General features: G+C 62.7%; 1 protein-coding gene across 24 annotated transcripts in view; it reads left to right on the top strand.

The window, feature by feature from the left end:
- BIN1 (bridging integrator 1) overlaps positions 1 to 27,721 on the top strand; it is a 53,201-nt gene that overhangs the window by 5,264 nt on the left and 20,216 nt on the right. For 21 of the 24 annotated variants that reach the window (XM_045559983.1, XM_045559962.1, XM_045559982.1 and 18 more), the window contains exons 2-5: positions 21,877 to 21,957; positions 26,860 to 26,914; positions 27,004 to 27,098; positions 27,502 to 27,597. In XM_045559983.1, the coding sequence (XP_045415939.1) occupies positions 21,877 to 21,957; positions 26,860 to 26,914; positions 27,004 to 27,098; positions 27,502 to 27,597 (327 nt within the window). Of the gene's footprint in view, positions 1 to 17,148; positions 17,188 to 21,876; positions 21,958 to 26,859; positions 26,915 to 27,003; positions 27,099 to 27,501; positions 27,598 to 27,721 lie in introns of those variants that run through there. The other 3 variants (XM_045559981.1, XM_045559967.1, XM_045559961.1) reach the window with 1 other exon arrangement.

Here is a 27,721-nt window from a genome sequence, read left to right as displayed (position 1 = left end):
TTATGATGTTGTCACAGTCCTGGGGCGGTGACTGTGCGTGTGCGTGTGTGTGTGTGTGTGTGTGTGTGTGTGTGTGTGTGTGTACAGGGGTGGAGGGCTTGGACCCAGGAATCAGATACTTTTGGGGTGAGTCTTGACTCTTACACATAAACTCTGTGACCCTGCATAAGTTTTTTCCCCGTCCCTGGGCTTTCCTTTTCACCATTAGTAAAGTGATAACTGGGGTTTGCTTATTCATTCACTTATCCATCCTTCCCTGGGCACTGTTCTAGGGACTGGGGCCACGGGGGAGCAAAACCAAGCCCCTGCCCTCCTGGAGCTGACATTCTCGCTGTGGGAGACAGTGGGAAACTGACAACTGCGGTGGCAGGTAGTTAGAAGGGCAGTGAAGCAGGAGGTGGCCTTTCGGTTTCCTCAGTGGAGACTGGCTGAGCGTGTCCCGTGTGGGACTGGCGCTGGTGTGAGGACTCAGGCGTGGGTGGAGGTGCAGGCGCTTCACCCAGCGGGCGGATCCAGTGGTGGAGGCAGGTGGGCAGCTCTGGTCTCTGTTGGATGCCACCCTGGTATGCGGTGTTTTCCTAGAGCCACCTCTTTGACAAGTCTCCTTTTGGGATTAAAAGTGCAAAGAAAAGGACATGAATTTTACACTGACAGAGGGCAGGCCTGGGCAGATGTGCAGCTTCAGTGGGTGTTTGTGCAGGGCCAGGTGGGCAGGGGCTCCTGCCCAGGAGGTAGGATGGGGGAGGTTGGAGAAGCTGCTAAAAGAGAGGAGGAGGAAGGCACGAAAGGTGGCCTAGACTTGGGGGGGGTCACTTGTAGATTTTCATGCCCAGTAGCAGTGTGGTGTTGCGGAGTGCACGAAGGCTCTCGAGAGCTGGGTCTGGGTCCATCCCCAGACATTCCTACCCTTGGGCAAGTCATGCTCACTTCTCTGAGCCTCAGTTTCCCCGTCCAAAATACGGGCAGTGATAGCTACCACTGTGGCTGTGGTGAAGTGGGAGCCTGCAGGGAGGCGGCAGCCCGGGGGGGCTCCGGGTCCTGCTCCCACCTGAACTCACTAGCAGGAGTTAGCCTGTTGCTCTCCTGCTGTGGAAGGCCCCCGCCTCGTGGGGGGCTGGCACCGGGCTGCTGGGCTCCCCGAGAGGCTGCCATCTCCTAAAGAGGCCACAAGGTCGTGGACATGCCAAGGGCCGACCGGGGTCAGTGCTGGGGAGCTGAGCAGAGAAAGGCAGGCTCCTCCTGCCCTGCGGGAAGCCTTTGCCAGACACTGACTTAATCACGGCGTAGTTTCATTGCATACCTGCCCCATCGCTGCAAACAGGCGAGGCACTGGGTCCCATCCAGCAAAGGAGGAAACTGAGGCTTGAGTGGTGGTGTGACTAGCCCACCTCCCTGTGGTCAGTGTGTGGGGCTGGCCTGGGGGAAGGCCTGGGAGACAAGCAAGTGAGACGGAGCGTGCCTCCCCCACCGGAGACCTCAGGATGAAGGGCATCGCTGGGACAGACTTTGGCCGCTCAAACAGGATTTGGAGTCCTTGTGTGCTCCCCAGCCCCACCTGGGATCTGGGCTTACACTTTGGGGTGTGTGGTGGAGTCTGGGGCCATGGGAAGGCCTGGGGTTTCCAGATGCAAGTCCAGAGACAGGGATTTGCATGCAAATGAGGACAGACAAGACCTTGTGGTGTGTGGTTTTTCCCAAGTAATAAAAGCCACATCCAATTTATTCCATCCAAAGGAACACTTCTTATTCTGAGATTGTATCCTGTCTACTTTTATTTTTGTCATTGCTACAATGTTTCTTTTATGCAATCATGGTAATTCTAGTTGTTTTTTATTGTTCTTGGGGAAAAAATAGCCATGTGGCTGACCCCACGTGCAGATGCACACAGGGAATACTTTTCCTGGTGTGGCATCCCATGCTCTGGGCACATGGCTGCCACCCCTGTGGCCTAGCTCAAGGCTTGAGGCAGGCCCATGCGTTTCTGCTCCACTAGAGCTGAGCTCTGCCTGCTGTGGTCACCGTGGCACCTGCCGCCTCACCTTGGCACCCAGTAGGTGCTCTGTGCATATTTGTTGGATGCCTGGATGCATGGGTCCTTCAGGCAGCGGGAGACAGTGCTGATGGCTGGCAGGGGCCCCGGAGGCTCCCCGGGTCCCCTGGTGCAGGGTGGGAGGGAGAGAGATGGCTGTGACTGCAGGATGCAGGCCGGGGCTAGGCTGGAGGGTGCAGATCCCACCCTGCCCCAGGCCACCCCGCCTTCTCCCTCGGTGAAGTGATGAGTGAACTGCTTAGGGCTGTGGTGGGGCCTACCCTGAGCCAGTGGCTGTAGCGCTTGGTGCCCAGTAACGGGGTTCTTGTGATTGGCCGGGGCCCTGCCCGAGAGTCCTGCCTGTTTTTAGGCCAGATGCCAAATACAGCTTGGCCCCAGCCGTCTGCAGAGGGTATCCTGTAAGAGAAGCTTCCAGGCTGCAGAGGTACTGGAGAGCGCGGCCGAGGGGGTCATTGTGAGTGGCTGGCCCAGAGAGGTCGCTGTCAGGGCCAGGGAGCTGCTGCCCTCAGACACAGTTCGCTGGCTCTTTGCCAAGCCTCTCCCCTCTGCTTCCTGGGCCTGCACCTTCGGCCCCAGTCACTGACCCAGATCCGAGTGCAACAGCAGATGGGGTGGGATTGGGGTCACAGCATAGGGCGGGGAGGTTCAGGCCTTGGAGCTGGGGGGACAGCGGCTTTGGGGTGCTGAGGACTGCCCTGTGGTGCCCTGGGGGTGGGCATTTGTGTCCCCATGCTGTGCCCATCTCACATGGCCACCACGACCCCACTGGAGGGACTGCGGGCTGCAGACGGCTCCCCTCTGCAGTGTGAGGCCCCGGTGTCTTCGGCACTGAGCCGGTCCATCGTGGGAGTGAGTGGGCGGCAGCAGGCGGCAGCCGCGCACTGGGCGGGGAGCGGGATTCCTCCTGCTGGGGCCACGCAGAGACTCAGGCCTGCCAGAGCACTGCAGGCCTCCCGTCCTCTGAGCCCCCAGGCCGCCTTTGCAGGGGCGCCCCTGCTGGCTCCCCAGATACGGTCCTTGTTTTATATGGGCCAACTTCTTACACGGAGTCAGGTCTCCTGAGGAGCCTGCAGCTCACACAGCGGGAGACAGGCTGCCTTCTTACTTACACCCTTAGTCATTCTCGTTTGTGGCCTGCAGTTATGGGCCAGGGTGCTGAGGTGCTGAGAGGAGAAACCTGCCTCTGCTCTCAGGAGCTCCCAGCCGCACACGGGGCCAAGCCCAGGACTGGGGGTGTGGCAGGCACTGGCGCCTGAGGTGCTGTCCCTCAGACCTCGGCAGTCTGGGAAGGCTCCTTGGAGGAGGTGGCACCCGAGCTGAGTGCAGAGGGCAAAGGAAGCAGGTCATGGGGTGGGGAGAGAGAATTCTGGCAGCGGTGGCTGTTCAGGGTGGCCGGACAGTGTGTGAGTGTGTGGCAGGGGGGATGAGGTCTGAATCTGAGAAGATGGGTGCAGGCCAGACCCAGATGTAGCCCGTGGCCTTTGCAAGAGGCCAATTTCCCCGTGGCCCCTGGGCTCTGCACCTCCCCAGATGTTCCCTGAACTCTTCCGACCCCCAGTCTGGCCTCAGCCAAGGACACAGTGCCTTACCGTCCTGGGCTGGGAGTGAGGGCATGAGCCCCAAGTCCCTGGAGGGAGTGGGCTCGGCCAGGTTAAAATCCAGCCATGCCCAGGGAGGCACAGGGATCGGGTGGGGCTCAGGCTGCCGTCCCGGAGTGCACCCTAGTCGGGGCTGGGGTCACAGGGGCCGGCGACACCTGCTGCTGGAAGGGCTGGTGAACAACATCCTGTGCCTGCCCCGTCACACACACACCTGCATCTCTGCCTCAGAGTGCAGGGTGACATCAGGAGGGGCTGACACTGCTGGACCTGTTGCCTGGAGGGCTGGGCCGGGACGCTGACCCAGATGGCCGTGGGTGGGGGGTGTCTCTTTGCTCCTGGGCCAGAGCCAGGGAGGGTCCTCTGAGGTAGAGTTGCCCTGTTGGCTGTGGGGACCCTGGCTCCAGGTGCAGACCGCCAGGTGGGGAGTGGGCACGGTACACTGATGGCGACAGAGTCGCCGGTGTGTGGATAGAGGGAGGGCAGGTTTCCACTAGGCCTGTCTGGAGGAGCGTTGCTGGGGCTTTAGGCCTGGCAGGGATGGGGTGACAGAAGAGCCTTTGCCAGCCTGGCCCCTTTTTCCAACAGCTGCTGCTACTTTCTTTGGGCCCTTTGCTCAGCTTGCCCTCTCCCTGGGGCCGTGGCCAAGATGCCTGAGCCGGGTGAGCCTGCGCCTGCCACTCGCCCTGGGGACCGACCTGGTGCAGAGAGGCCAGGGCTGGGAGAGACCCCTCAAGGGCCCCCCTCCTTCCCACCCCCTGCCTGCGTTGGGGGCCAGATGCGGGAGATAGGGGATGGGGCGCTGAGCTGACCCCGGGGCCACTGGCAGGTGGGCAAGGGGAGAGGAGCGACCGAATGGGGGAGAGGGAAGAAGAAAGTTCAGGGGCATTAACCCTCAGAGAAAGGAAGGAATTCACCCCGACAGCCACTCCCCTGCTCTGTGGCTCTGGGCAAGTTGCTTACCCTTTCTGAGCCCCCGTTTTTTGGGGGCCAAGAGTTCCTGCCCTGAAGGCTTGTGCGCGGTCCGGGAGGATGTGAAGGGGAAGCACACGGTGCATGCCGGGCCTGGGTGGGCTGCAGTGTGCGCTCCTTCCCAGGGAGCATCTCAGGGAAGCCCCGTCGGCCCACCAGCTTGCGTTTTGTGTTTTGAGCTTGTCTGTGCTTGTGACAGGTTTCTTGAAACCGAACTGCCATGTACTTCCCCCCCTTTCTTTTTTTCCTGTATAGGCTGAAAAGGCTAAATTAAGAGGGGGTGGTCTCACCTTCTCACCTCCCGAGGGGGGACATCCGAGCTCCCCTGACCAGACCGTGACTGAATGGGGTGGGAGGAAGGCAGAGGGTGCCGGTGGGGCTGCGGTTTGAGGGGGCCAGATGAGGGGCACCGAGCTGGGGGAAAGGGCGGGGTCTCCCACCATTCATCCATTCATTCATTCATTCACTCATGGGAGGAGCCTGGTATGCAGTAGAAGAGCACAGTCTTTGACCCGGGTCACAGCCTGGCCTGGCCACCAGCCTCAGCTGTGCCCATCTGGGTGCTGGGGAGGCAGAGGCTGCCCTCTCAGAGAAGTCAGGTGAACTTCCGGGCCCCGCGAGGGATCCCCGGCCGCAGCTGGTCCTGCTGGGTGGTCGGGAGGGCAGGGCCTCCCGCACCTCGGCTGCATTCTGTGATTTACCGAGAGCCATCCACGGCTGCTTCGCGTTTGTTTCTCTCGGTGCCCTGGGAGGGAGCACATTTGGCAGATGAGAACACTGAGGCTCAGGGAAGGTCTGGGACTTCCTCCCTGCTGGGCCTCAGCCTTGGCCCCAGGCTGGCCTTTCCCAGGTGCTGAGTCCGGGCAGTGGGAGGGAGGAGGCGGGAGCTTGGAGGGTACTATTAAAGCACAAGTGGGAGCTCTTCCGAGTCTTCCAAGGAAAACTCTGTGGGGCTGCCTTTGTCAGGGAGCACCTGGTGTGTGTTTGGGGGTTTTACACTGCCCAGGATTTCCCAGCCACCCACAAGGGAGGAGGGGTGCAGGCGCCTGGGACCCCAGGGATCAGAGTTGAACTTGAATGTAGTTGGCCTGACCTGCACTCCCTGGAGCCCCCCGTGCGGGGAGAGCTAGGCGCAGATGCTGCACCTCCCACCTCCCCCCTCCCACGAAGACAAAGATGGGGGGATTCTAGGGGATGTTAGCAGCTTGGGAGGGGACTTAGGACAAATTAATTGCCAGGAGTATGCACTGACTCTTCTCCTAAACTGAGAAACAGAATCCACAATTAATTGGATGCATTTGCTGAACCTGGGACAGGACCCAAATGTTGTTCTTTTTCTGAAATATAAACAAGGAGTTTATTTATCATGTCCCGGTACCCTCAAGGACTCGGTGAGGCAGTCTGTCCTGGTGGTGGATCGTGGGCCTGGGGAGGCTTCAGTTAGGTGGGCTCTGGGCCCTTCCTGGGGACTTTGGGGGCAGCACCGGCCTGGACCTGGTGGGCCAGGTAGGGGCTGGTTCTAGGCTGGCCTGGCGCAGGCGGCTGCGGGAGCGTCCCTGAGAAGGGCGTGTGGGGCTGCAGGGCCTGGCTGGAGAGCTGAGTCAGCACGCGGGGCCCTGTGCTCAGCGGTGAGGACAGAACCTGATGCCGGCCTCTGACTTTGTGCCACCACACTCGCGGGTCACCCTGCCCGCTGCGCCCGCAAAGGGGAGGCTGCCCCCATTCCTGTGCTCAGAGCGTGTGCCTGAGCCATGCGTGACAGAGATGGGCAGCAGCGGCAGGGATTTGTGCTCCTGCTGCCCCTCCCCTGCCAGGGTGATGGAAGGGGATGGTCGTCATTTAACCCTCTGGCTTCCGTGCGCTCCTCCGAAAATGGGGCAACAGTCCTGCCTGCTGGACCCCAGTCTTGAAGGCGGGAGGCCAGTCCTGTCGTGTGCCCGCGTTGCTGGTGCCCGGCACGTGGTAGGCACGCAATGCCAGCTGGATTGGACTGAGACCGGGAACGAGGGTGGGGAGGGCTCTGCAGGGCACCTTGCACAGTGTGGCCGGGGGAAGGAGCGTTAGTCTCGAGTCTCACGGCCCAGGTTCAAATCCCAGCTCTGCTCCTCATAACCCCTTTGACCTCAGGCAAGTTACTTTTCCCCTCCCAGCCTCAGTTTTCCTATTCGTGAAATGGGCAATATCCTACGTGGGAGGGTTGTCCTGAGGAATGAACAGGAGGACAGGTGTCTCCGTTTCACGCCGGGGACACGGAGGCCGGCGCGGGGTGTTCGCTGCACGGCTGCCCTCCCTGCGTGCTCCTCCCGCCGAGTCCAGGCCTCGCTCCTGCGGTGGAGGAGTCCGGGCCCAGCTTGGGATCCAGGTGGTGGGGCCTGAGGCCCTGGGGGCAGGAAGGAGGGGAGGGCATTGTCCAGAGAGGCTGTAGGGACAGAGGTGTGTGACACCTCTCTTCCCTGTCGTAAGGGTCACGGCTGACGCTCCTGGGAGAGTCGGGTTCACAAGAGGAAAGCACAAGGAGCGTGTCTCATCAAAGGCGCACGCGGCAGGGGGACCTTCGGACGGGCAGACCTCGAGGCCCAGGGCAGACCCCGAGGCCCAGGGCAGATGGCCGTTTCTGTGCTGAGGCTGGATGGAGAACGGACGGTGGTGTGGACGTGGGCGTGGACGACAGGCTGTGGTCTCACGGGCATGGACGCGGGGGCCCGCAGGGCCTGTCTGCTCAGATGTCCTCGGCCTCTGCGTGCTGCGCCGGGAGGACCCTCTGGAATCTTCAGGGGTCTTTAAGGGAGAAGGGAGGAGGAAGAGAGTGGCCTTCCTGGGGTCATGGCTGGCTTTGGAGGAGCGGAGTCACCGTGGGGACGAGGGGGCTGGTTCCCATGACTCGCCTGGGGCGGAGGCAGGAGGGCGGAGAGGCAGAGGGGCTGCCGCGGCTCCGTCTCCTTGAGCCCAGGGGCCGCGGCACAGAGTGCCACGCTCGGGCACTGCGTCCTCAGCCCCGACGGCTGCGCGGGGCCGGACTCGGGTGCAGCCTGGTGCGGGTCTGTGCCGGGCCGCACCCCAGGCCTTGCCCATCTGTTTCTGTCTGCTCTCGCCTTTGGATCGTTCCTGGGATTTTGTCTTTTTTTTTCTTTAAGAGATCAGTAGTGCTGAGCTCAGCTCCCGTCACCGTCGAATTATTTCCCGATGAAGAGGGTGCTGGGGGGACAGTGAGCCAGGAGGGTGAGGTCTGAGATGGAAGGGTCTTCCTCGCTCTGGAGCGCAGTGACCTGCCCTGGGCTGCAGGCTAGTGACAGGCTTCTGGCTGCCCCTGCAGCACCCCTGGGCCACTGCCAGGCTGGAGGGCTGAGCTCCGGGTGGCAGGGGCTCCGGGTGGCAGTCCCGCAGCTCAGTAGCTGGGCGGTGGCAGGCCCCTATGAGCCCTGCCACTCCTGTGACGTCCTGTCCCTCTGAGGTCAGCAGGACCTGAGTCATGCTGGGAGAAGGTTGGCACCTGCTGGAGTTACACAGGCAGTCGGGGGGCCAGGCCGTCCCCTCCCTACCCCTCTCCACCCCGCCTTGTCCCACTGTGCACTGACCTCTGGCACGGGGGGGGGGGGGGGCGGTAAGTGGGGCACAGTGCCGTCTTCTGGCCCCTACTTCGGTTTCCCCCTTGCTCTCCACATTTATCTCAGACCACTCCCCCTGCCAGCACTCGCACAACAGGGGACAGGGTTAGCAGGAGCAAGCCTGGAAAGGCCCTCTGCTCCCCTGAGCATTCTGCATCTGCCAGGGCCCGGCAGGGGAGGGGCTGGGGCAGAGAAGGGGTAGGAGAGGGCCAGGGGCAGGGCAGGGGCAGGGAAGGGGAAGGCAGGGTAGGGTAGGGCAGGGGCAGGGAAGGGGAAGGCAGGGTAGGGCAGGGCAGGGGCAGGGAAGGGGAAGGCAGGGTAGGGTAGGGCAGGGGCAGGGAAGGGGACGGGAGGGGAGGGGCCGGGCAAGGGTAGGGTAGGGCAGGGTTAGATAGGGCAGGGGCAGGGTAGGGGCAGGGCAGGGTGGGAGAAGGGCGGGGAAGGGCAGGGCAGGGGTAGGGGTAGGGGCAGGGTAGGGGTAGGGGAGGGCAGGGCAGGGCAGGGGCAGGGAGGGCAGGGCAGGGTAGGGTAGGGGCAGGGCAGGGCAGGGTAGGGTAGGGGCAGGGCAGGGCAGGGGCAGGGCAGGGTAGGGGCAGGGTAGGGCAGGGCAGGGTGGGGGAAGGTTAGGGCAGGGCGGGGTAGGGGCAGGGTAGGGTAGGGGCAGGGAGGGCAGGGCAGGGTGGGGGAAGGTCAGGGCAGGGCAGGGGTAGGGGTAGGGGAAGGGTAGGGTAGGGGCAGGGTAGGGTAGGGGCAGGGCAGGGCAGGGCAGGGTAGGGTAGGGGCAGGGAGGGCAGGGCAGGGTAGGGTAGGGGCAGGGAGGGCAGGGCAGGGTAGGGGCAGGGAGGGCAGGGCAGGGCAGGGGAAGGCAAGGCTGCCACGCACCTCCCTCACCTGTCCTGTCCCTTCTCACGTCTCCTTCCCAGCCCCTCCCCAGACCCCACCCTGATCTGAGCACCTGTTGATCACACACCCGTTTCACTTCTGGTCCCTTCCTACCTCTCTTCCAGCCTGCGCTTCTGCCATCTGAGGCCAAATGCGGTAGGCAGGGCCTGTCCTGGGCTGGGGGGTGCCCAGCCTCCCGTGCTGGGGACCCAGAGCCAGCCAGCCCGGCCCATTGTTCACCCATCTGCAGAGTGGGGAGTCCCCTTGGCACCTCACAGGTGTTGGGTTTGGTGGGCAGTCCAGGTCTGAGGCCGGGAAGCCCGTTAGCGCCACACCTGGCAGAGGAGGGCCTGCGAGTGGCCCCGGGGTGGGGCGAGGGCCCCCCTCCTGCTGCTGTGCTGCCGTGGCGTGCCTGTCCGTGCGGCAGTGGGCAGGCCTGGGTGAGTGCTACTTGGAGCCGACTCTGGGCAGTCACTGCTTTGAATAACAAAAATCACAACAGTAATATCCAATAATACTATTGATGTGTTTAAAATAAACAAATATTTTATCCCTGGTAGGCATCATTTCATATCTCCGGTGTCACAGATGTGGAAACTGAGGACTCTGATTAATGAATAAATAAGCAGGTTGTGCATTTAGGTTGAGCTTCTTGGAAAGGAGCAGACAGGCAAAGGGCTGAGCGTGCCCAGAGGAGCAGGCGAGCCCCTTGGGCCTGGGGTGGAGTCAGAGAAGGCTGCCTGGAGGAGGTGATGTAAAGGGCCAGACGTGGCTGGGGAGCCAGGGCTTCCTGATGCAGATTGTGGGGGTGCCCAGCCACCTGTGGCCAACTGCCCTCCCCCCCAGCCCAGATGTGGCTTGGCCCCAAGGCGGGGAGGTGCTGGCGGGGCCTTCGCCCTCCCCTGGCCTGGCTCTGAGCTGTCGCCCTGGCTCAGCCCTGAGCTCTGCCCTGGCTGGGGCTGCTCCTCCCCCGCACAGGCTGTTCCTCCACCAGCTCAGGAAGCAGGTGGCGAGGGTGGGAGGTGGGTGGGCTGGAGGAGCAGATTCCACCCCTGTTTATGGCCAGTGTCCTGGAGCCTGGGCTGAGAATAGCACCCACACTTGTGTGGAGGGACAGGTGGGCGGACGGCTGGGGCCGAGGGTGGGGTGCGTGCGTGTGGAGACAGGCTGTTCTCAGCAGGTCCCACCCAGCTCGGCAAAAGTGGCCAGAGGGTCGTCCTGGGTCCCTCACATCCCGTGGCCGTGCCCTCCCTGCTGGGCTTGGCACAGGGCCGTGGGGCGTCCGCCGAGGGCTCCTCCTCCCGGGGCTGAGAGTCTCAGCTGCTGTTGGATTTCCGCGAGCCTTTCACGGTTTGCCCTTGTCCCCAGGGGGCGCCCTTGAGGAAATGAGGTGGGGGCTTGCAGAGTGGCCCCCAGGTGGGGTCCTTGCAGAGCTGTGAGCGAGGAGGCTGCCCAGGGAGCTTGGTCTGAGAGAGGAAGGGGCGGTGGTGTCTGCTCTCCCCGAGGAGTGCCAGGGAAGCCCGTGAGCCGCGGCGGCAGGTGCACTGGGCACAGGACTGGGAGGCCATGTGGGCTGGGCGTGGGGGGCCCAGGGCAGGGTCGGGGCAGCGGCCCTGCCAGGCCCCCTTACTTACACAGTCACACTTCTTCCTTGAAGCCCCTTGAGGGAGTTCTGGGCTTCGTGTTACCGATTAGACTAAACAGACCAGAGAGGTGAAGTTACCTGCCCAGGGTTGTGCAGCTGGGGCCTGCTACCTGTCCCTCCTGCCCTGGCAGCGTCCCCACCAGAAGGGGTCCCTGGCCCGCTGTCCAGACTAGGTGCCCTGAGCTGGTCACCTGGAGTGGGAGGAACTGAGGGGCAGGTGGGTGGGGAATGGGGTGTAGCAGGTGCCCGACTGTGGGGTCTATCCTGGCTGCCCCAGGGTTCCTGGCCATTGTGTCCCCACCTCCCACCCTGACATCTCTGGGTATCCCCCAATTGTCCCCCCTGGGGTGTCACTGAGTGATGACACCTCCTTCCCTCTAGTTGCTCAAAACCCAGAATCTCCTTCATTCCCCTTTTTGTCCCCCCATATTTGAGCACTTCTCACTGTTGGCTGTCCTTGCTCAAGTCACCGTGGCCTCTCACTGGGATCACCACAGTCACCCTCTAAATGGGTCCCCGCTCTACCATTCTCCGGGGACGTGTCCCCACGCAGCAGCCTGGGACCTTTTCATGCTGTAAGTCAGACCAAACTCGGCTCGCCGCTCCCCAGGGCCCCCATTGTGCGCTGGATTTGAGGGGCCAGGGTCTTCAGGGGCCCAGGCGCTCCTGTGGCTGCGCCCTGGCGGCTGAGGTGGTTTGTGCAGCGGCCACGGCACTTCACCCCTGGAGCCCCGCTCGGGGCTGGGAGCCTGGCTGCCCCCTGGCTGGCCGTGTGGCCCTGGGGAGTTTTTAAAGCAGTGCCTCAGTTTCCTCATCTGCAAAGTGGGGATATGATAGTATTTCCTTCATGAGGTCATGGAGGGATTGACAGATGAGTCATGCTGAGAGCTCAGCATGAAACCTGTCACCTGGTGTTTAGGGCCGGTAATCCTGCACCTGTCCTCTCACCCTGTCTCAGCCACACTGGCCGTGCCCTCTGCCTGGCACCCTCTTCCTCCCCACAACCTGTGTGTTGCTCCTTCATCAGGTCTCTGTTCTGCTGTCACCTCCCTGAGCTCCTCCCTGGAGCAGCACCCACCGGCCCTACCCTGCTGCGTTACAGAGCAGGCCGGGCACACAGCGGCCCCTCCCGGGGTGGGGGTGCAGGGCAGAGACCGCGCAGGTGGGATCCGGCTGGGCAGCCCTTGCTCGGCGCCTGCGCTGCGCTTTGTGCCCCGCTCCGGGCACCGAGCTGTGAGGGGCCTGCACGTTCGGCCAGCTCTCGCCGAGTGCCAGCGCTGAGGAGGGCCACAGAGATGAGCCACCTCAGCCACCAGCCCCGGAGTGGGGGAGGGGGGCGCCTCCCTGTGGAGGGGCCCTTGGATCTGGGCGGAGACGGGCAAAATCAAGTGGGGTTTGCCGAGGGGGAGCAGCGTGGGCCGCGGCCGGAGGTTGTGAAAGCTCCTTCCCTCCTCTGAAGTGCAGGCTGCTGGGGTGGGCGGCCGCCAGGGCGGGCTGGCTGCTTGCTCGTGGTCTGGGTGGTCCTGACCCTTCTAGACACTTCCTGCCCACCGGTGGACGTCTGGTTCCGAGGATGGGCTCAGCCTGGTGTGGTCCCTGAGGGGAGGGCACCAGTCATGACTGGGGGGGCCCTCCGGGGCCCTGGTGCTCCCCCTTCTCTCCTCGGGAGCCCCGGGCCATATGCAAACCTAGTTCATTGCTTCCCTGACCTTTTGAGCCTCAGTTTCCTCACTGTGGGACGCCTCCCTCCCCTCAAAGGAGTGGCTCCCACTGTGCTGTCGCCTGCTACCCTGGCTTCGGCCGGCCCCGCCTCGCTGACCCCTCGTCTGGGGTCCGGTGGCCCCCTGCGCTGGCCACAGGCTGATCTGCTGAAGCGGCTGGAATTTCAGGCTCCCGGGCAGGATGAGAGGAGGGGAGGCGACTGGCCACTCCTGCCCTGGGCGGAGCCTGCCCTTCCCCCTGGAGAGGTGGGCACGGAGGAGACCTTAGCTCCCCATCCCCTCCCCCGTCTTTCTCGGGGTGGGGACATGCTGCCAGCCTTGGGGGGTCTGATGACGAAAGGGCCCAGAAAGGGCCCCCAAGGCCAGGCAGGGCTGGGAGGGCGGCCAGGCTCTGGGTCCCTTGTTTTTGACCAACCTGTCACATTTCAAGGCATTGCTGTGGGGCTGACATTGGTGGCCAAGTTTTTATTCAATGAAGGACGTAAGAATGAAAACCCAACACCACTTTTTGCTCCGCCCAGTATTCCACAAAGGAAAGGGAAAACCTCTAAGAAAGAGGCAGGAGATGATCATTGTAGAGTGACGGTCTTCCAGGAGGGGCCAGTTGGCTTCCTCGGTCAGGTGTTCTTACCAGGGGCCCACAGAACAGCGTGTGTCTGTCAACACAGCAACTTCTGGGGCACAAGGACTTGTTAAAAGGACAGATGGCTGTGGGGGGGTGAGGCCGGGAGCGTCCTGGGCAGGGGGCTACCCAGCCTCAGTCGGCCAGTAGCGCTCTGGAAATGTTTTACTAGTTTTGTATTTCCTTGCAAAAATCCTTGCAAATTTTGCATTCTAATCCACAAGCTGTCTCTGTTGGTCAAGTCACAGAAGTGTTTCCTTTGCCATTTCTGTCTTCGGATCGCAGCAAGATGGGTGTAAATCTTCTGCAGGAAACCCCAGGCACTGCCTGCTCCTCCTGGGCATCTGTGCACCCTGGCTGGAGGATCACAAGTGGAGTCTGGGCTTTGGAACTGATCGGGCTGGGGTCCTGGCTCTGCTGCTCATTAGCTGAGCGACCTCCCTGAGCCTCAGTTTGTTCGTCTTTCAAATGTCGCCAACATCTGCCACCTCAGGGTGGCCTGGTGATGTGAACCCAGCTGTGAGGGGGGTCGAGGGTGGTGGGACCCCCGAGAGGTGAGGCCTTGGCTGAGCGACTCCCTGGGGGTCACGCCTCGCACTGTGAGCTTGGTGGGGGTGTGGGGACAGGTCCCGGGCCCTCCTTGGCTGGGACCAAGGGGCCCTTGTATGGCTGAGAGGAGGAATCTGAGGGAGAGGGGTCTCCTCCAGAGTGTGGGGAGGCCGGGTTGACAGATGTCGGCCTCCAGAGCCGCCCCTCCTGCTGCCACCTCACAGCCAGCCTAAGGGAGTGGGGTGCAGGGGGACCCCACGGAGGGCACTGAGTCCCCGGCCTGGGTCCCCCTCTTGGGGCAGCCCTGAGTGTGTGAGCTGGGGGGGGAAGGTCCCCTCTGCTCCCGGCAAGGTGCTGGGCCCTGCCCTCGCCGCCCTGGGCTCGCCTTTGGTTTCCCTTTCTCTGGTTCTCTCTCCGGCTCTCCCTCCCCACTCTGGGTTTACGTCCACGGTTCCCCTGGCCTCGCTCTGCCCCTTGCCCGGTTCCGTGACTCCTTCGTGGTTCCTGCCACCTTCGTACTGTGCCCAGGGGCGACCCGAGGGTGTGCGAGGGTCACTCATATCTGGGGGGCCTGTGTGTGTGGACAGCGAGCTGGTGCCCGTGGGGGTCGGCAGAGTGGGGGGCATTCCTGCCTCCTGGGGGCAGAATGCTTCCTTGGCTCTTGCCCAAGGCCAGCAGCTAAACGAGCAATTTTAGAAAGTCATTGTGCCTTTGGGAAGTTGGAAGGCGACGCCTGACAGGTGCAGGTTTTCACTGGCCTGGGACTCTGCTGTGTGTTCTGGACCGGCCTCCCAGCACCTAGCCCCCAGCACCCGGGCTGCGCTCCCAGCTGGAGATCTGTGGCCACCCCTGGGGCTGGTGTGCTCTGCAGTTTCCCCAGGAGGCCTGGCCCTTCTTTCTGGCCCCTTTCTCCTTGGTCACAGGCCTGGGTGCCCTTTCCTCCTAACCCCAGGGTGCAGCAGCAGCTCTGGTCTGCAGCCAGGCCTGAATTGTCACCAGTGGAAGCGCCAGGCTCTGGGGAGACATCGCTACTCTGGGGGCGGGGCTGTGCTGCTGTGTGTGTCTGAGGAGGCGGGGAGCTTGCGGCCTCCACCCCAACACTGTCAGCGGCCCAGTGGGCAGCTGCCGGCGTGGTCTGTCCCACTTCCCACAGCAGACAGATCGGAGTGACCCCTGTTCACAGCCACCGCAAAGCCACAGAATCCTGGCTCTGCCGCTTCTTAGCTGTGTAGCCGAATCCCTTAGTGTCTCAGCCTTTCTTTTCTTATCTCTAAAGTAGGGGTACTAATCTGCAGCTCTAGGCACAAGCTGAAGATTACATGCCCACTGAGGACGCCAGGTGGTGCTTGGGGTGAGCCTGGAGCACGTAGTAGTGCCCGGAGACCACTGGGGACGTGCCCCAAATCTCCCCCTGGTCCCACTTGGGACCTTCGAGCGTCAGAAGCAGCAGTGAATGCCAAATGAAGGCATGAGTGCATAGGGACATCCTGACCGCCCTCTGCACAAAGGCAAGACCAGGAGAAGCTCGTCTTTGTAGAATGCCAGGTCGAGGGGAGGAGGCCGGATGACAGTGGCTCCGGCCACGAGGAGAAGGCGGTGCTGCCCAGACTGTGGCCTGCACACGGCGCGCTGGGGGCTGGTTAAGGTGAAGACTGTGGTTCAGCAGCTCCGAAATTTTTTTATCTCTGTCAGGCTTTCAGATGGCTGTGATGCCGCTGGTTGGTGGACCCCACTTTGAGTAGCGAAGTATAATGGAGGCCAAAGGCACCGGGACAACAGTTGTTGGGCTCGATCACCCTGCAAGTGACTAGTTACCGAGAGAAAAGTTACCTTCATTTGCAAGACATCTGGCAAACAACTCAGACTGAGTGGCTGAGCCTAGCACAGCCATCGGGCCGTCCGTCGTGCGCAGCCGAGGCCTGCAGCAGCCCGGCCGGAGCAGCGCTGAGCGAGCTCCGTCGCTAGGAAACATGGGATGGATCTGGAGTGTGGCGCGCTCTCCAGGGGATTGGTCTGTGCTGTCGCAATAAGTCAGTATCATGAAAGGCAAAAAGTAAATAAAACTGGTAAATAGGTATGTGGGGACGTATTCTGGATTAAAGGGGATGAGAGACACGACAGTCGAAAGCAATGTGTGAGCCATCATTGGCTCCCAGATCAAAGCACAAGCCACCCAGACGTAAGGGACGTTTCAGGGGACAACTAGGGGCATCTGAGTGTAGACCATACATTAGATAATAGTAAATGCACATTGAATGTATAGAGGGAGCTCATGGCATTATGGGATTTAGGAGGATGATCTTGTTCTTAGGAAATGGGCTCAAGTATTTTGGGCAAGGTGCTTGGGGGTGAAGGATCATGACGTCTGCAGCTTCCTTTCCATCGGTTGGGCAAACACACCAGTGAATCAGCCTGTTTAGACGTGGAGAAAGCAGGTGTGGCCAAGTGGTAACCACTGGTCGGTGACTCTGGGTGAAGGGTTGATGGCAGTCCCTTGTCCTGTCCTTTCAACTTCTCGTGAGGTTTATATTTTCAAAATAAGAAGTTGAGAGGGGCGTGCAGCAAGGTGGCTCAGACCCTCTTTCCCTCCCCCTGCTCTCTTGTCGGTGCTGCTGTGGCCCCCGATGGCACCTAGACTGTTGGTGGCTGCCACTCCAGGGTGGGGCGATCATAGGGGCAGCAGGTACTCGTCCCCAGGGGAGGGCAGGAAGGGCCAGCAGCAGCCGGGGGAGCGGGCTCCTGCCCGCTGGGAGCAGGGGCAGCTTGGGGGGGTTGGGCGTTGGGGCCTGGTGACTGTGGGGTCTGCAGGACTGTCCTTAGGGTGGGCCCCTCTGCCCCTGGGGGCTCCAGACTCCCCTGGCATCCCTTCACCACCGCTGCCCCAGCCTCCAGGGCCAGACGGTGGGCGTCCTCTGGGGCGAGGCTGGAGGGCCTCTCCTGCCCGGCGCCCACCTGGACCCTGCTCAGTGCGGGGTTTCCTCTGATGTTTCTGGCCTCTCCAGCCAACTCCCTGCAAGGCCTCAGAGCTGGTGGCAGGCAAGGCCTGTAGCTGGCCACCCTGCCCTCTGTCTTCCTGGGAGGGGCCCCTTAAGGACCCAGGAGGCTGGCTCTGTGCTGTCAGCCGCAGTTCCCCAGCTTGGCTAACCTGAGCTGTGCCTGGGAGAGGGTGGGGAGGGAGGGGCCAGGAGAGAGGAAACACCCGGGTGTCAGGCAGTGGCCTGGAATCCGAAGGCAGGTAGGCAGAGGATGGCCTTTGGCCCCATTCTGGGAGCTCCTCCACACTCCCATCTTTTGAGGTGTGTCCCTCAGGACTGGGCCCAGGGACAGCCTGGCTGGGTGTCTCACAGTGGCCTTCCCATGTGTCTGTCTGCATCTGCCCTGGGGAGCCTCCGTGCAGGGGCGAGCGGTGAGAGGCATGGACGTGCATCCTGTCCTGTGGTCCCCAGCCGCAGGTCCTGCCGGGAGGAAGAGGGCGGGGCTCGCTCTGCACCCACCCTTCCTGAGGCAGCAGCGGGGCAGGTGCGGGAGAAGATGATGAGGAAGGTGAAGGCCTGATGCATTTTCTGGGGGTCTTGGCAGCTGGGTGGGGGGTACCTGTGGGATGGTGGGAGAGTCTGGGCGAGGCTTCCCTTCTGCGTGCACTCGCGCGTGTGCGTGTGTGTGTGCGCATGCTGGGAACTCTCGGGGTGACACCTGGGGTGCTCCGGGTTCTGCTGCCACTGACGGCAGAGATGAGGGGTGCTGCAGACTGGTGGAGGAGCCCCCACTTCCCTGCCAGGCCGGGAACCCGGGAGCAGGGCTGCCTGGGAGTGTGGTCGCTGCCTCACTCGGGGCCCTGGCGTGTGTCCCCTCAGGTGCAGGGGGCTCATGAGGGAGGGCTCAGAGTTCCCGGGGATGCCGGAGCCCGGGCCCAGCCAGGGAGCCACACAACGTTCTTCTGCATGTTGGCCGGCCGCAGGCTGTGCGTCCTCCCCTGCCGTCTGCTGTCTGTCCCCGGGGGTGGAGACCTCACCGTGGGTGGAGGAGGTGCTTGGGGTTTGGAGCAAGTGCTGAGCTGCTCCTAGTTGCGATGAGAAGGGCCTGGGGGGCTTTCCTCCCTCTGCTGTGGTGGCCGTTCACTGGCCTGGGCCCTGCGACTGTGCTGCGCTGGGGCTTGCCTGCTGGCAGGGCTCCCTGTACCCACGGGAAGCGGCTGCCCCAGAGCTTTCTGTACACGCACTGGGCCGTGACAAAGGCCACGTGGAGGGGTCGGGAGGGGCAGGAGAAGGGGGTTCTGGAGCTGGCCATGGGGGCACCCCTTTGTGGTCCCTGCAGCCTGGCCCCACCTCCCTGTCCTGCCCCTCCGAGGCCTTCCAGCCCCTCTCTCATCTGGCCTCAGGCTGAGGCCATGGTGAGAGGAAGCTCTGATAGGGAGGGGAGCGGTTAAGGTTAAGGCTTCCCGCAGGGCCCCCCCCTGCTGCCCCCGCCTCGGCGCTCACACGGGGTGGGGGCAGGGCCCGTGTCCCCGGCCTGCACCCACGGGAACAGGCTCCCTCTGTTCACTGCAAAGTGAGACATGTGTGGTAAGTGTGTGGCCAGTGTCGATGGGACCGAGTGCCTGGGGCTCCGTGCAGACCTGGCCTGGCCGCCAGCCCCCTCCTCACCCGGCTCCCACTCCTCCTCCCAAACCCGCTCGGCTGCCCCTGGACACCCAGGGCCACCCTTCCTGGACACCCAGGGCCACCCTTCCTGGACACCCAGGGCCCTGCATGCTTTAGTGGCCTGTCCATGGCCTGGCACAGGGGAGGCCCCATGAACAGGTGCTGAGCGGGTGGGGTGGAGGATGTGTCCCCTGGGCCCCGTGGCTGTGGCTTCCCCTCAGCGCGCGGAGGACTCTGAGTGCGAGTGTGCGACAGAGCGAGTGTCCCTGCGTCTCCTGGGGGACACGCCGGGGGCTGCGGAGACCAGCCGTGTGCCCGCCCAGGGTGGACGCAGGTCCTGGCGTGGCTGGGCAGCGTTTGGTGGCAGAGTGGAGAGTGGTCGCGGCCTGGGCCCCTGCGGGGCTGTCAGAAAGGCCACTGTGCCAGCAGCTGTGGCCGCCAGGAGTCCCAGTGCCGAGGGTGGGACTAGGGAGCCGCAGTCAGCGAGGAGGTGGGGATCTTGTTCCGGTGCCTGTCTGGGGCCGGCGGTGCATGGGGGGCTCCTTGAGGACGGGGACCCCAGGCCACATGCCCTCATTCCCTTACCGTGAACACGGGGGCAGGGGCAGCGAGGACTGCACCAGGCCGAGGCCGGTGTAGCCCTGTTGGGTACTGCCCTGGGCCTCCGCCCCGCAGTGGTTACGGTTCCTACGCCCACGTCCGAGCTGAGGACTGACGTGGGGACAGGTTGGGCAGCTAGCTTGAGGCAGCGTGGAGCGGGGAGCCTGGTCAGCCCCTGTCACCCCTCCACCTTCAGGGCCGAGTGCGTTCTGTGCATACCCCTCCCATTTCTCACGGGAGGAAACGGGCGTTTTGTTTAAAGTCATGTCTCTGCCCTCATAGCCCACGGTTCAGATGAGCAGCAGCCACTGAGACTGCCTTGTGTGTCTGTCCTATGCCTAGCCCTGCGTGGGAGCCGGGGACACAGGGATGACTGTGACACTGTCCCTGAACTCAAGCTGTTCATGCGGGTGGGGTGGGGATGCCAGGCAGACACTCAGGCAGGTCACACAGCAGTGAGGAAAGTAGGTCCCAGGTCCTGAGTGGTACAGAGTATTTCGAGGGAGGGAGAGGCCAGGGACAGCTTCACACAGGAGGTGTCTCTTGAGTAAGGTTTTGAAGGGTGCATAGAAGTTTGCCATGTGCACACACAGTGTGCATATGTGTGACTTCTGTCTAGCATCCTACGGTGCCATCAGTCTGGACCTGGAGTGAGGGTTGGCAGTGTCAGGCCCAGCCCCAGTTGCGTGAAGGCTGCTCTGAAGGCCTTTTAGAGTTTCCATTCCTTGAATGCTGGGGGCCAGGCCCTGCTACGTATCTTATAGACATGATTGTTGTAACCCTTCAGGTGGGTGCTAATACTCTCTTCATTTTACACATGTGGCACATGAAGCTCAGAGAATAGGTGTCCCTTTTCTTAAAAGGATGCTGGGTGGATTTTCACCTTGACTGACCTCTCTTAAGGCTGGAAGATCTCCCCCATGGCCCAGCCGTCTGGGCAGAGTGCACAGCAGGATCTGCGAGCTGGGCCGGGTGTGTGTCCCCGTCTCTGTGCACCTTGGGAGCCTGGACGGCCAGGTGGGGACTGGGGACCCTTTGTTGACTGAGTGCGTCTGTCTCTTCAGAGAGAAGAGCAGGGGGCGGAAGGGGCCACCTCCCTGTTCCTCTTGCCTTGAGGGTCTGCCAGGCCCTGACCTGCCCCTGGGAGCCTCTGGCTCTCCCTGGTAGCCCTGCCGACTTCTGGAAGTTCTTTCCCAGTTGGTGACCCATTTCTCTCTTTGGAGGTGGCGGGGCTGTGGGGTGGCACCCGAGAGTGGGGGCCAGTCACCTATCCAGGCTCAGTGCAGAGCTAGGCAGGTACCTGCCTGGTCTATCCCCTTCCCGGGGGTCGCAGCTTGGGATGGCTGCCAGGGGAGCAGGGGGGAGCCTGGGGACTGTGCAGAGTGTCATTTCCTTGCTCATGGAGGTTTTGTTTTGGTTTTCTCCTCTCAACCCAGCATCAGCCCTTGGCACCCATGTCCATGTGCCTGGTGGGCTGTGTCCTGACTGTTGTAGCATGAAGCTATTGGTGGTGGCCCTCAGAGCCCACTGTGCCCCTTCCGCCTGCCACTATCCCCTTCCCACCACATCTTCTGTGGGCTCTAGTCATCTTGAGCGATCTGAAATCCCCAGTAAGGTGCCTCAGCTCTCTGGTCCCCTAGCCTTTGCTGCAAGCTCTCCCCTCTGTCTGAGCTGCCACCTCCCCCAGGAAGTCTTCCCTGCCTGCCCAGGCTGGATGGAATCCCTGCCCTGGGCTCCCTCTGTGTTGGGACAGGGACCCCTGACTCGTCTTTCCTGCCCCAGCCAAGATGCCTGAGGCTGGCACAGAGCAGGCACTTGGTGAGAGATGGCCCAGAGCGGCTGCCTTGCCAGGCCTCCCGGGGGAAGGTGCAGCACTGACCCTGCAGGGACCAGGCAGACTGGGAAGGGGCTTGTCCTAGCACCGGGCACCCCTTGAGCCAGGACCCTGCCTGGGCCCTGGGCGGTCAAAGCTGGCGTTCCAGGCAGTGTGGCCCGCCTTGGGTCTTCAGAGGGAGCACGGGCTGGGGGTGACCTGCCAGCCCTGCTCACAGGGCCCGCCTTCTCCCCCCAACCTCCCAGCCCCACCCCCACCGTTTCCTTCTCCTTCCTGTTGGGTTTTGGCCACTGCCTCTGCAGGGGCCTGTGCTGCATGTCGGTGAGCAGTGTCGTCTCTGCATGAGCCCCCCTTGCCTCCTGTTGCCTGTCCTGCCTCTGTCCCTCATGGGGAGCTCTGGGGTCCGAGGGAGCAGGGCCCAGAGAGGGAGGTCTGGGAGGCCCTGGTGGGCTGGCCTTTCCGATCAGGGCTTCTGCTTAGCTTCCTGGCCCGGCTCCCTGCTTTTTCTAGGGCTTTCCCCCTCTCCTGGCCTGGGCCTCCCTCCTGCCCTTTCCCACCATGCCCCGCCTCTCCCCAGTACAGCTGAGGGGGGGCAGCTGTGTCGTGTTGGAGGGGCTGCTCCTCTGAGATTCCCAGCTGGGAGCAGAGCCCGTGGCTGTGAGCCGTGTGTGCCCTTGCGTGAATCTGTGTGTGCCCAGATGGGGTCCCGTGGGGAGGTGGGGCTTGGCTCCTCTCCTGCTCAGCTCACTTTTCAGCAGCCCAGGTGGAGGGCAGCACCCAGGGGTGCAGTGTGAGATCAGCAAGGAGGGTGCCCAGTCCCTCCTGCTACCTTTGAGGCCTCCCTCCTCCTGGCGTTGGTCCCTACAGCAAGGCTGTCCCAAGCTCCCACTCTTGGCTGAGGATGGAGCCATGGACAGAGGGTGGGGAGGCCTCAAGGCCTGATGGCCTTTTAGGGAGCCGCCATTCCTTGAACGCTGTGGGCCAGGCGCTGCTACCCATGTGTTTCATAGACACGTCGTGCCCGGGGGTCACAGCAGCTTGGAGGGCACTCAGCCAGGGGCCCCCAGACCCTGGTCTGGGGTGCTGGTGACGGAGCGCTCTTGGTTTGGCCACTTTCTTTCTCCAGGTAACACTGCGCTTCTCCTTTCGCCCCGGCAGGTCCTCCAGAAGCTGGGGAAGGCGGATGAGACAAAGGACGAGCAGTTTGAACAGTGTGTCCAGAACTTCAACAAGCAGCTGGTGAGTGTGGGTGGCCCTTGGCCTTGCGGAACTTGTGAAAATTCGGCTGCCGGGTGGAAGATGGCAGGAGCCGAATGTGTAGAGTAGGAGAGCTTGGAGAAAGGCCATTGTGGGCGGATGCCATCACAGACGGCTCCTGGAGCAGGGAGCGCTGGCCCTGGCCGTGGACGCTGGGCGCGTACGCCTTAGGTCCTTGGGAAGACATCGAGAGGGTGGCAGGGTGACGGGAGGGTTGGGTGGAAGCAGGAAACAGTGTGGCCAGACTGGGAAACCTTGCCTGTCAAGGCAAGTGGGAGCTACAGAAGCTTGTTGCAGGAGAGCGGCGTCTGCAGGGCTAGTGTCGGGGCCGAGCAGGCGAGATTCGATTTGGGTGCCTACTGAGCGTGGCGTGTGCCCCTCACCCCGTAAGGTGACCCCTACCTTTGTTTCCCTTTGTAGGTGAAGCCGTGGAGGCTCAGAGAGTTTGGGTAGTTTGCCCAAGGCCGTCCAGCTTTGGAGGTGGATTCAGACCCATACTTGTCTAGGTCCAAAGCCTGGAAGGGACTTCCAGGGCACCCTTACCAAGGCCCATTATAGGCCAGGGGCCTCCAGTGACAGGAGGGGTTTAATCATGTCAGCAGCCTGGGGGCAGTGGTTAGACACAAGAGAGGACTTCCCCACTGAGGGGCTCTGAATACTCCGACTGGCCTGCCCCTGAAACTTTTCCCTGGAGGTCTGCTCAGTCGGAACGAGCCACTTCTGCTTCTGTGTCTGAGGACGGCAGAGGTGGGGAGTGAGATGACCTTGGCAGTTTCCCCTCCCTGGGGAGGGCCAAGGTAGCAGGAAGGGAGGGGGGCTGGGCCATGGCTCTGTGGCTCCTTCAGGCCAGCCCAGGAAGCGTCAGCTGGGGACGGAGGCCAGGGAAGGAGGCCACACAAGTGGGCCTGGGCAGGGGGAATGAGGTCTGTGTCCAGCTCTGCTAGGGAAGGGGCGGGGCCGCCTAGGCTGGGCGAGGGGAAGCAGGCCTCTCTGCACCCCTGTCTGTGTCTGAGGCCTCAGGCCACTGGAGCTGCCACCTAAGCCTCCGCAGCTAGAGTGGAACTGGGGGACAGGGCTCCTTTGGAGAACCTTGACCAGGAGCTGGGAGCTCCTGGGAAAGGGCCAGGGAGTGTTCTGAGAGAGGACCGGGAGCATTCTGGGAGCAGCCCCACGGCCAAGTCCACCCTGGCCTGCCTGGCAGAGAGCCTGAGCCTGAGAAGCTTCCAGGTCAGGGATGGGAGCCACCTTGGCCGCTTGTCCCCTAGGCCAATAACAAGATGTGTTTTAAGGTCCAGATAGACCCCATAATGGGGACAGCTCCTGCCTCTGTGGCTCTGAGCAAGCCCCTGCCCCTTGGGCCTCAGGTACTATCTTGCAAAATGTAGGCTTGAACAAGAAACCTGAAGTCTGTGCTTCTGGCTCCGTCTCCTGGGAGCCCCGGAGCGCTGCCCCCACTCAGCTGACTTCCTCAGGTGTGGGCTGCTCTGAAGGCCTTTAAGGGAGTTGCCGTAACTTGGGTACTTGCTTTGGGCCAGGTACTGCTTTGTGTTTTACAGACATAGCCTTGCAGTCCTTGAAATGGTGTTGCCATTCTCTTTATTGTGTATATGAGGTACTTGAGGCTCAGCAGGTTAAGCAAGTCTTCCAAGGCCACACAGCTGGTGTGGGGCTTTCAGGACTTAAATCCAGGCCTTGGGGCCTTTGGCTCACTCTTGAGTTTCCTCTTGAGCTGGCCCACAGGCCTGAGTGCAGCTGGCTGGGCTGGGGAGAAAGGTTAGGGCAGCTCCGGAGCTGCTGCCCTGGGTGCGGGTGCTGGGGTCTCCCTGGAGCAGGCTGGGCCATTTGGCAGAGGGTGAGCCAAGCGCAGGTCTGGGAGCTGAGGTTCCTGGTGGCCTGGACCCACTTGTCCCTCAAAGTCCCTGGCTCTGGGCAAGGAATCACTCACTGCTCGTTGGGTAGAGAGGCCAGGGCTGAAGAGGCACAGCCCCTCCTGTGCCAGCCCTCTGAGACCCTGGAGAGCTCATTCGGCCCCTCCTGTACCCTCAGAGTGCTGCAAACCCAGCGCAGAGACTCCTAAAAGCCGCCCTGGGTGTCCCAGGTCAGCCAAGCTCTTCCTCCTAGGGGACAACTGTAGCTTTCTGGACCTCAGGGTTTATCATTGCTGTTTGTTTGTCACTGAGTTGGGATGGTCTGATTCCTTCTTGTCCCCAAGCCCGGCCAGGTCTCCACTGAAAGTGAGCATCCCTGGCTGTTGGGTGAGGATTGATTCTCCCAATGTAGGCTGCCCTGCAAAGCTGCCAGAGCCCGGGCTGGAGCCAGAGGGGCATCGCTGCATCCTGGACCCACTGGGAAGACGGGGACTTGGGTCTTCAGGCCGCCGGTGGGGGCTGGCATGGGGGCAGGTGCAGCAGGGTGTGAGGGTGCTGGATGCTGCACCACCCGGGCACCAGGCCCTCACGGACTCCGGAGTCCCGGAGCTGGGAGACAGGCCGAGGTGGGCAGTGGCCCCAGAATCTTCTCTTCCCCTAGCTGGGTTCTGCCAGGAGTATGACTGGAACCCCAGGAACCTTCAGAGAATTGTTTCTCAGACACCCTCTGTCGGGGGCTGGGGGAGCCAGCTGGAAGCAAACGTGCAGCACTCTGTGCAGCACTCTGCGCTGCCCTGCTGGGGTGGCGGGGTGGGCCCGGCGGGCGGGAGCCGAGCGAGCCAGCTGCAGCGGGCACAGGGGGCAGAGCTCCCGCCACCCGCACATCTGTGCACCACGTGCCCGCTCACAGCCCAGCGTTGTTGGGGAGCACAAGGGACCCTGGCACGGCCTGAAGCCCTGGCGAGCGCAGCGCCCACCCGCCGGGGCCCCTGGCTTGGGGTGTGGTGTGGGGGGAGAGGTGTGGCTGGGAGATGAAGGCTTGGCAGGGAGGAAGCCGGGGCTGGAGGGGTCGGCGACACAGGACACAGTGGCATCACATCATGCACACAGTTCCACGTCAGCTCAGCCAACAAAGCACGTAACTGTTACGATTAGGGAGGCCGTGTCAGGAGTGGGACGGACCCTCCCTCATTCCTCAGTCCCCGAGGGCGTGTGCCGGCCCCACGGATTCCAGAGAGGTCTGGATGCCTGCGATCGGCCTTCTGTTTCCTCGCTTAGTCTCGCAGCAGTGAGCCTCAGACCTTGACGTGCACAGGCATGAGCACCGGCCAGGGCTATATACTGCGCCCCGTGCCCCACTGAAGGGGTTCCCGAGGGTTTTTCCTTCACCCCCCCGTCTGTTAAATTATGCGATGTCTCACGTGCTGCCCTTAGCCCTCCTGCTGGCTGTCTCTGTGGTCATGCAGAAGCACGTGTCATCGTAAGAAATCGGCACGTCTGTGGGTTCTGGGGGCCACATTGCTACCCGTGACCCGCTCAACCCCTGTGTCCTGAGTGCCCAGGCCTTGGAGGGTCTCACCAGCTCCCCCAGCCTCTGTGTGACAAGTCGCTGACCTTCTCCCCTTCCTTGACTGTCACGAGGGGGCAGTGGTGTGGGAAGACAGTGTGTAGGAGATGCTGGCCCTGGGGTGGGTACCAGGGGAGCAAGGGCAGGCTCTGGCTGAGCAGGGGGACCTGTTTGGGGGACAGGAGAGGTTCGAGGGTGCCAGGGTTGAGCTGTGAAGGTGGCTGGGTCCTTGCTTGCCCTTACTTGGAGACTGACGTGCCCGGGGGCCGGGGGGGGGACCACCTTCCGGCTCCTGTGGAAGCACAGAGCTGGCCAGGCCGGAGCTCTGCAGGACGCTGGGCTCCTGAGACCGTGGCCAGCTGCTGGGTCTGTGTCTCCCTCGCCCACCCTCCAGCGGCAGGCTGGGGAGGCCGGGGGGCATCCTTCCCTGTGCAGGTCGTCCTGACCACTGCGCTCTCCCGAGGCCCCCGCTCTGCCCCCCATGCCTGTCCTCAGCATGGGGCCCACCTCCTGTGGCTGGCGCCAAGCCTCGGGGCTGGGTCCCTGGAGCTGTCCCCTGAGCACCTGTGGACAGACAGGGATCGTTCATGCCAGCTGGTGGGGGCTGCGGCTCAGAGAGGCGTAGGGCTGCATGTCCACTGAGGGATAGAGCCGTGTCTGCATGGCCCCAAAAGCCGCCTTTCTTCCCATGGCTTCTGGAAACTTCAGCATCTCGCTGCGGGGTCCCAGACCTCATCACTGGCCTCACCTGTCGTTCACCCCTTCTCACACCTGCAGTCCAGCTTTCTTGGCTCCTGCCTTCTCTGATACTGACAGCCCGGAGGGACTTGAGGCCTGGCCCACAGTTCTACCCTCTCTGCTTGTCCTGCCATCTCAGGAAGCCCCTGGGGGCCACTCTCCCTGTAAAGGTCCCACCAGTCCCTCCGTTCCTGGTACGATGTGGTGGGAGCCCTCCATTCTTGGGCACCACCTGATCCTGTGGAACAAGGTGCCCGGCGGCCAGCAGCCCCACCTGGCCTGTGCCCTGTGGTCACTTGTCTGCGGTGGTCTGAGGGCAGGTCGAGGTGCCAGTGTGCCTCATTCAGCCAAGCCCCCAGTGTACTCTCCGGGCCAGGGCCCCCTGTCTTCCTGCCTGCCTTCCAGGGCTGAGAGTGCTGTCTGGAAGAGGGCAGGTGCTGACCAATGCCAGGTGAATATCCCTGTGGACACAGGGTCTCCGGGTGGGGATGGTGCCAGGAGCTCCCTGCTGCTCAGCTGCAGTTTGTGGCCGAGAGGCCGTAGCTGCTGTCCTCTGAGGTGCACTTGGCACCAGCCTGTCGAGAGGTCAGCTGACCGGTGGCTGCTGTCAGAGGAGCAGCCTGGTTGTCCATGTGGAAGTGTCAGGGAGGAGAGGGTCGGGGACCAGTGTGCCCCCAGGTCCTGACCTGGCCCTTGTCTTTCTCTTTGCAGACCGAGGGTACCCGGCTGCAGAAGGATCTCCGGACTTACCTGGCCTCTGTGAAAGGTAAGGGGCCGGCAGGGCAGAGCTGGGCCGTGTGGTGGCCAGGCGGGGGCTGTGAATGGGAGGCCCACAAGCCTCCTCTGTGCCCACAGCCATGCACGAGGCCTCCAAGAAGCTGAACGAGTGTCTGCAGGAGGTGTACGAGCCCGACTGGCCTGGCAGGGATGAGGCAAACAAGATCGCAGAGGTGAGCACGGGGCAGGTGGCCCTGGCCCCTCCCAGTGGGACTTACATGCTGTGTGCCCTTGGGCAAGTGCCTGCCCTCTCTGAGGGTCTTCTGACACACCCTCACACCAGGGCGAGTGAGATCACGGATTGTGGCCGTCCCTCGCCTGTGTGTTCTGGCTCGTGGCTCGCAAAGCCTCCCTGGCTGGCCACAGTCTCGGCACACCTGACGCCCACAGTCATCCCACGAGAGGCTCTAGGGCAGGAATTGCTGCCCCCATTTCACAGGAAGCCGAGGCTCTGAGAAGCCACCGAGCTGCAAAATGATGGGGCTGGGGCTGACCCACAGGTCCTGGGAGGTGAGCGCTGGGGGCTGGGTGTGGCCGGCTCCCCTGGTGGCAGGCTCGGGCCCTTGCCTCTTTCAGAACAACGACCTGCTGTGGATGGATTACCACCAGAAGCTGGTGGACCAGGCGCTGCTGACCATGGACACGTACCTGGGCCAGTTCCCTGACATCAAGGTGAGGCCCTCTGGGGGTCTGCCTGCTCTGGCCTGGCAGCCTGTGGAGGGGAGCCGGAGAGGGCCCGGCGCATGGCACAGGCTGGCTCCGGCACCGAGGTGACTGTCCTGGAGGCTGGCAGCCC

Source organism: Lemur catta, chromosome 8 (genome assembly GCF_020740605.2).
Source record: "Lemur catta isolate mLemCat1 chromosome 8, mLemCat1.pri, whole genome shotgun sequence".
Taxonomy (NCBI): domain Eukaryota; kingdom Metazoa; phylum Chordata; class Mammalia; order Primates; family Lemuridae; genus Lemur; species Lemur catta.
This window is presented reverse-complemented; position numbering and strand designations above follow the sequence as displayed.